At 59.4% G+C, this 7,500-nt stretch overlaps 1 protein-coding gene across 2 annotated transcripts in view; it reads left to right on the top strand.

Moving 5' to 3' along the window:
• The window catches only part of LOC143493148 (rho GTPase-activating protein 45-like), a 12,725-nt gene extending 5,640 nt beyond the window's left edge, over positions 1-7,085 (top strand). Inside the window, exons 3-4 of one of the 2 annotated variants that reach the window (XM_076991345.1) lie at positions 4,629-4,769; positions 6,034-7,085. In XM_076991345.1, the coding sequence (XP_076847460.1) occupies positions 4,629-4,769; positions 6,034-6,122 (230 nt within the window). In that variant the 3' untranslated portion in view covers positions 6,123-7,085. The remainder of the gene's footprint in view (positions 1-4,628; positions 4,770-6,033) is intronic. The other variant, XM_076991344.1, reaches the window with a different exon arrangement.
• The last annotated feature ends 415 nt before the right edge of the window (positions 7,086-7,500 follow it).

Below are 7,500 nucleotides of genomic sequence, written 5' to 3'. Positions count from 1 at the left end.
GTGTGGAGGTGTGGAGGTGATGACTGGTGGTTTGTAAATGAGAGACGCGATCTGCTACTTTTCCCTTTCCTCCGTTTTACATATTTGCTCTTTAGGCCTCTGTGTCCTCATATTGCTCGACATGTTTGAAGCATTTCATAGTCCTCATCACTGGCTTTTGTAATTTATCTGTTACACTTTATTATGGTGGCAGGAATGTGTTCGTAGTGCATAGAGCAGTCTGATGTCAGGGGAGGTGATGAGGGGTGAGACGGCGTGGGGAGGGGGGGTAGACGTCGTACGGAGGGGTGTAGACGTCGTACGGAGGGGTGTAGACGTCGTACGGAGGGGTGTAGACGTCGTACGGAGGGGTGTAGACGGCGTACGGAGGGGTGTAGACGGCGTACGGAGGGGTGTAGACGGCGTACGGAGGGGTGTAGACGTCATACGGAGGGGTGTAGACGGCGTACGGAGGGGTGTAGACGGCGTACGGAGGGGTGTAGACGGCGTGTGGAGGGGTGTAGACGGCGTGGGGAGGGTGAGACGTCGTGGGGAGGGGGGTAGACGTCGTACGGAGGGGTGTAGACGGCGTACGGAGGGGTGTAGACGGCGTACGGAGGGGTGTAGACGGCGTACGGAGGGGTGTAGACGGCGTACGGAGGGGTGTAGACGGCGTGTGGAGGGTGAGACGGCGTGTGGAGGGTGAGACGTCGTGGGGAGGGGGTAGACGTCGTACGGAGGGGTGTAGACGGCGTGGGGAGGTGGGTAGACGGCGTGCGGAGGGTGAGACGGCGTGCGGAGGGGTGTAGACGGCGTACGGAGGGGTGTAGACGGCGTACGGAGGGGTGTAGACGGCGTGCGGAGGGTGAGACGGCGTGCGGAGGGTGAGACGGCGTGCGGAGGGGTGTAGACGGCGTACGGAGGGGTGTAGACGGCGTGCGGAGGGGGGTAGACGGCGTGCGGAGGGGGGTAGACGGCGTACGGAGGGGGGTAGACGGCGTACGGAGGGGTGTAGACGTCGTACGGAGGGGTGTAGACGTCGTACGGAGGGGTGTAGACGGCGTACGGAGGGGTGTAGACGGCGTACGGAGGGGTGTAGACGGCGTGGGGAGGGTGAGACGTCGTGGGGAGGGGGGTAGACGTCGTACGGAGGGGGTAGACGGCGTGGGTAGACGGCGTGGGGAGGGGATAGACGGCGTGGGGAGGGGTGTAGACGGCGTACGGAGGGGGGTAGACGGCGTGCGGAGGGGTGTAGACGGCGTACGGAGGGGGGTAGACGGCGTGGGGAGGGGGTAGACGGCGTGGGCAGGGGGGTAGACGGCGTGGGCAGGGGGGTAGACGGCGTGCGGAGGGGGGTAGACGGCGTGGGGAGGGGGTAGACGGCGTGGGGAGGGGGTAGACGGCGTGCGGAGGGGGTAGACGGCGTGGGGAGGGGGTAGACGGCGTGGGCAGGGGGGTAGACGGCGTGCGGAGGGGGGTAGACGGCGTGGGGAGGGGGTAGACGGCGTGGGGAGGGGGGTAGACGGCGTGGGGAGGGGGGTAGACGGCGTGCGGAGGGGGTAGACGGCGTGGGGAGGGGGGTAGACGGCGTGCGGAGGGGGTAGACGGCGTGGGGAGGGGGTAGACGGCGTGGGGAGGGGGTAGACGGCGTGGGGAGGGGGTAGACGGCGTGGGGAGGGGGTAGACGGCGTGCGGAGGGGGTAGACGGCGTGGGGAGGGGGGTAGACGGCGTGCGGAGGGGGTAGACGGCGTGGGGAGGGGGTAGACGGCGTGGGGAGGGGGTAGACGGCGTGGGGAGGGGGTAGACGGCGTGGGGAGGGGGGTAGACGGCGTGCGGAGGGGGGTAGACGGCGTGGGGAGGGGGTAGACGGCGTGGGGAGGGGGGTAGACGGCGTGCGGAGGGGGGTAGACGGCGTGGGGAGGGGGTAGACGGCGTGGGGAGGGGGTAGACGGCGTGGGGAGGGGGGTAGACGGCGTGCGGAGGGGGTAGACGGCGTGGGGAGGGGGTAGACGGCGTGCGGAGGGGGTAGACGGCGTGGGGAGGGGGGTAGACGTCGTACGGAGGGGTGTAGACGTCGTACGGAGGGGTGTAGACGGCGTACGGAGGGGTGTAGACGGCGTACGGAGGGGTGTAGACGGCGTACGGAGGGGTGTAGACGGCGTACGGAGGGGTGTAGACGGCGTACGGAGGGGGAGACGTCGTGGGGAGGGGGTAGACGTCGTACGGAGGGGTGTAGACGGCGTGGGGAGGTGGGTAGACGGCGTGCGGAGGGTGAGACGGCGTGCGGAGGGGTGTAGACGGCGTACGGAGGGGTGTAGACGGCGTGCGGAGGGTGAGACGGCGTGCGGAGGGGTGTAGACGGCGTACGGAGGGGTGTAGACGGCGTGCGGAGGGGGGTAGACGGCGTGCGGAGGGGGGTAGACGGCGTACGGAGGGGTGTAGACGTCGTACGGAGGGGTGTAGACGGCGTACGGAGGGGTGTAGACGGCGTACGGAGGGGTGTAGACGGCGTGGGGAGGGTGAGACGTCGTGGGGAGGGGGGTAGACGTCGTACGGAGGGGGTAGACGGCGTGGGTAGACGGCGTGGGGAGGGGATAGACGGCGTGGGGAGGGGTGTAGACGGCGTACGGAGGGGGGTAGACGGCGTGGGGAGGGGGTAGACGGCGTGCGGAGGGGTGTAGACGGCGTACGGAGGGGGTAGACGGCGTGGGCAGGGGGGTAGACGGCGTGGGCAGGGGGGTAGACGGCGTGCGGAGGGGGGTAGACGGCGTGGGGAGGGGGTAGACGGCGTGGGGAGGGGGTAGACGGCGTGCGGAGGGGGTAGACGGCGTGGGGAGGGGGTAGACGGCGTGGGGAGGGGGTAGACGGCGTGGGCAGGGGGGTAGACGGCGTGCGGAGGGGGGTAGACGGCGTGGGGAGGGGGTAGACGGCGTGGGCAGGGGGGTAGACGGCGTGGGCAGGGGGGTAGACGGCGTGCGGAGGGGGGTAGACGGCGTGGGGAGGGGGTAGACGGCGTGGGGAGGGGGTAGACGGCGTGCGGAGGGGGTAGACGGCGTGGGGAGGGGGTAGACGGCGTGGGGAGGGGGTAGACGGCGTGGGCAGGGGGGTAGACGGCGTGCGGAGGGGGGTAGACGGCGTGGGGAGGGGGTAGACGGCGTGGGGAGGGGGGTAGACGGCGTGCGGAGGGGGTAGACGGCGTGGGGAGGGGGTAGACGGCGTGGGGAGGGGGTAGACGGCGTGCGGAGGGGGTAGACGGCGTGGGGAGGGGGTAGACGGCGTGCGGAGGGGGTAGACGGCGTGGGGAGGGGGGTAGACGGCGTGCGGAGGGGGTAGACGGCGTGGGGAGGGGGTAGACGGCGTGCGGAGGGGGTAGACGGCGTGGGGAGGGGGTAGACGGCGTGCGGAGGGGGGTAGACGGCGTGGGGAGGGGGTAGACGGCGTGGGGAGGGGGGTAGACGGCGTGCGGAGGGGGGTAGACGGCGTGGGGAGGGGGTAGACGGCGTGGGGAGGGGGTAGACGGCGTGGGGAGGGGGGTAGACGGCGTGCGGAGGGGGTAGACGGCGTGGGGAGGGGGGTAGACGGCGTGGGGAGGGTGAGACGGCGTGCGGAGGGGGTAGACGGCGTGGGGAGGGGGTAGACGGCGTGCGGAGGGGGTAGACGGCGTGCGGAGGGGGTAGACGGCGTGGGGAGGGGGTAGACGGCGTGGGGAGGGGGTAGACGGCGTGGGGAGGGGGGTAGACGGCGTGCGGAGGGGGTAGACGGCGTGGGGAGGGGGGTAGACGGCGTGGGGAGGGTGAGACGGCGTGCGGAGGGGGTAGACGGCGTGGGGAGGGGGTAGACGGCGTGGGGAGGGGGGTAGACGGCGTGCGGAGGGGGTAGACGGCGTGGGGAGGGGGTAGACGGCGTGGGGAGGGGGTAGACGGCGTGCGGAGGGAGGTAGACGGCGTGCGGAGGGGGGTAGACGGCGTGCGGAGGGGGTAGACGGCGTGCGGAGGGGGTAGACGGCGTGGGGAAGGGGGTAGACGGCGTGGGGAGGGGGGTAGACGGCGTGCGGAGGGGGGGTAGACGGCGTGGGGAGGGGGTAGACGGCGTGCGGAGGGGGGGTAGACGGCGTGCGGAGGGGGTAGACGGCGTGGGGAGGGGGGGTAGACGGCGTGGGGAGGGGGGTAGACGGCGTGGGGAGGGGGTAGACGGCGTGCGGAGGGGGGTAGACGGCGTGCGGAGGGGGTAGACGGCGTGCGGAGGGGGGTAAACGGCGTGCGGAGGGGGGTAGACGGCGTGCGGAGGGGGGTAGACGGCGTGGGGAGGGAGGGGGAGACGTACTCTGGCTAGACGCTGTCTGGACTATCAGCAGGGCAGCTCAGGGTGAAGATGCAGATCTGAACACCTACAGCAGTTTGGGAAATCCTTCCTGCTTGGGGGTTAAACAGCACCTTCCTGTCTTCCTTGCTCTCTCTCTCTTCTCACTCTCTTTGCATCTCAACACCTCCACCACTCGTCACTAGTGTTGGCTTTATACTTTCAATTTCTGTGTAGGAAATGAAAAAACTAACAGCACCATTATGTCTTTCTGTTTCTCTTTATCTTTCTCTTTCTATATCTGCCTCTCTCTCTACCTCTCTGTATTTATCTGTTTCTCTCCCTGTAGAGAAGGAGTCTCGGAGAGCAGTCGCTCACGAGTGTTTGGGGGAGCTGCTTCGAGTTCTACGTCAGGTCATCGGCACCTACCCTCTGCTCAACACCGTGGAGACTCTCACTGCTGCCGGCACGCTCATCTCCAAGGTCAAAGGTCAGAGCTTCTGAACTCTGTTCTGTGGGTCTAGTTGGTATGAAAGTAGAGCTGCTTTCAGACACGCCTCAGGACAGCTCTGTTACAGAGCAGAGACCAATTCTACCTTGTACTGGTTCATAAATAATACAGTTGAGGACCCAGAGTGTTTGAAAAAGGACACACCTCTTCAGGGTAGTCTCGTAGAGGGTAGTCTTCTCTTCAGGGTAGTCTCGTAGAGGGTGGTCTTCTCTTCAGGGTAGTCTCGTAGAGGGTAGTCTTCTCTTCGGGGTAGTCTCGTAGAGCGTATTCTTCGGGGTAGTCTCGTAGAGGGTAGTGTTCTCTTCAGGGTAGTCTCGTAGAGGGTAGTCTTCTTTTCAGGATAGTCTTGTAGAGGTTATTCTTATATATGGTAGGGTTCTCTTGTCTTGTAGAGGGTGATCTTCTCCTGAGGGTAGTCTTGTCGAGGGTAGTTTTGTAGTGGGGTGTCTTCTGGAGGGTAGTTTTGTAGAGGGTAGTCTTCTCTTGAGGGTAGGTTTGTAGAGGGTGGTCTTCTCTTGAGGGTAGTCTTGTAGAGGGTGGTCTTCTCTTGAGGGTAGTGTTGTAGAGGGTGGTCTTCACTTGAGGGTAGTCTTGTAGAGGGTGGTCTTCACTTGAGGGTAGTTTTGTAGAGGGTAGTCTTCTCTTGAGGGTAGGTTTGTAGAGGGTGGTCTTCTCTTGGGGGTAGTCTTGTAGAGGGTAGTCTTCTCTTGAGGGTAGGTTTGTAGAGGGTGGTCTTCTCTTGAGGGTAGTCTTGTAGAGGGTGGTCTTCTCTTGAGGGTAGTGTTGTAGAGGGTGGTCTTCACTTGAGGGTAGTTTTGTAGAGGGTGGTCTTCTCTTGAGGGTAGTGTTGTAGAGGGTGGTCTTCACTTGAGGGTAGTTTTGTAGAGGGTGGTCTTCTCTTGAGGGTAGTGTTGTAGTGGGTAGTCTTCTCCTAAGGGTAGTCTTGCATGTTAAAACATGACTCAAGATGGCTGTTCTTGCATAACAGCTTCCTTTTCTTACCCAACAGCAAAAATGGAAGGAAATAAGTAATGATAATAAGTAATGATTTTTTAAAAGGTGAAACACTTTTATAATAACTGTGCTTTGTTTTTGTTTTTTTTTTCTATAATCTTCATAGTCGTGATGCTGACAGTTTCGGCTGTTGGGTCAAAGCCGTGTTGGTTTTTTCTCTGGTGTTGCCAGCTAGCGAGGTGGCGAGGTGTAGTTCACGCTGCGTTTTCTTGCACGCTCCTGTGTGCAGGTTTCAGCTACGACAGCAGCAGCGACACGCAGAAGAAGGACTTTGAGAAGGCCATCGAGACCATCGCCGTCGCCTTCAGCAGCAAGTGAGTTCAGGGCAGGCCGCACCTGCTCTGACCAGCCCGCCCGCCCCTTTCAGAGTGTCCATCGCTCACTGTCTTTCCTGATCACTGCGCACGATAATGAGTTCTTTCTGCTGAAGTGAGCACTTCCAAGGGAACGCTCGATTTAGCCATTCCAGTTGCTTTCGGTTCCCTGGGCCACAATGTCTTTAAAATGTAGCATCTAGTCAGAGGTGGGTAGGAACGCGTTACATTTACTCCGTTACATTTACTCAAGTAGCTTTTTGGACAAAAATGTACTTGTGAGAGTAGTTTTAATATGAACGACTATTACTTTTACTTGAGTAAATATGTGCTGAGAAAAACGCGACTTTTACTCCGTTACAATCGGATTTGCGCCACGCGCTACTGTTACTTTCGTTTTGGAAATAGTTCGTCTTTTCAGTGAGAAGATTGACCAATGTCTCGTCACCTGAGTATGTGTGACCAATCAAATGAAGCCGGTCAGTCATGTGATCACATACACACACTTTCTCCAGCAAGAAAGTATGGTGACAGAAAAACCTACCGAACATCCCTGACCTCACATAAAAATGCGCCGTCAGTTGTGTCTGCCAAACGTGTGGACATTTCAGCCTACAAGAACTCAACATTAAACTTGAGGAAACACGTTGTGATAAGTTGGCCGTATGTATAATTTTGTGTAATGTTATATCCCTGAGGCATAACGTTTGTATGATGTAATTATTAAATGTAACGCAGTGCAATACTAAAAACCAGTTCACACTCTGAGTGTACACACTAGCAATATATGATGATTAAGTTTGCTACAAATTGATTCAGTTGGCGTCAATTTGTAGCTACATGTATTGGTTGACAGTCTCATCAGTTAGTGCCTTTGTGGAACACATTAAAGTTACAAAGGCCTAATAATTAGGAGCAAACTAAAATACATATTATTTATAATAAATAATTTTTTATCAGTAAAAGTCATTGTGAGACAGTACTCATGCATTTACTCACTACTGGAGTAGCTTTTAATCAAAGTACTTTTTTACTTTTACTCAAGTAAATGTTTGGATGCATACTTTTACTTGAGTAACATTTGGTTCAAGTAACAGTACTTTTACTTGAGTAAAATAGTTGAATACTCTACCCACCTCTGCATCTAGTCTAATCATCTAATCTAATTATCACCACCGTTATAGGGTTGAATACAGATAATGATGAGACTAGATGTTGCAGAACGGTGTACTCGCAAACATCTCTGGCTTAATCCAGCAAAAACAGTGGAGAGTTCCTCCACTGGTCCGATTTGACTCCTCCATTATTAAGAATGTTCTCACACCATCCACTACAGTTTGGCATGGAAACGCAGTCAAGCAGATTCATAACAAACTACAAGG

Source organism: Brachyhypopomus gauderio, unplaced genomic scaffold (assembly GCF_052324685.1).
Source record: "Brachyhypopomus gauderio isolate BG-103 unplaced genomic scaffold, BGAUD_0.2 sc82, whole genome shotgun sequence".
Classification (NCBI taxonomy): Eukaryota; Metazoa; Chordata; class Actinopteri; order Gymnotiformes; family Hypopomidae; genus Brachyhypopomus; species Brachyhypopomus gauderio.
Note: the sequence above shows the minus strand (reverse complement) of the source record. Positions and strands in the feature narration are given on the sequence as shown.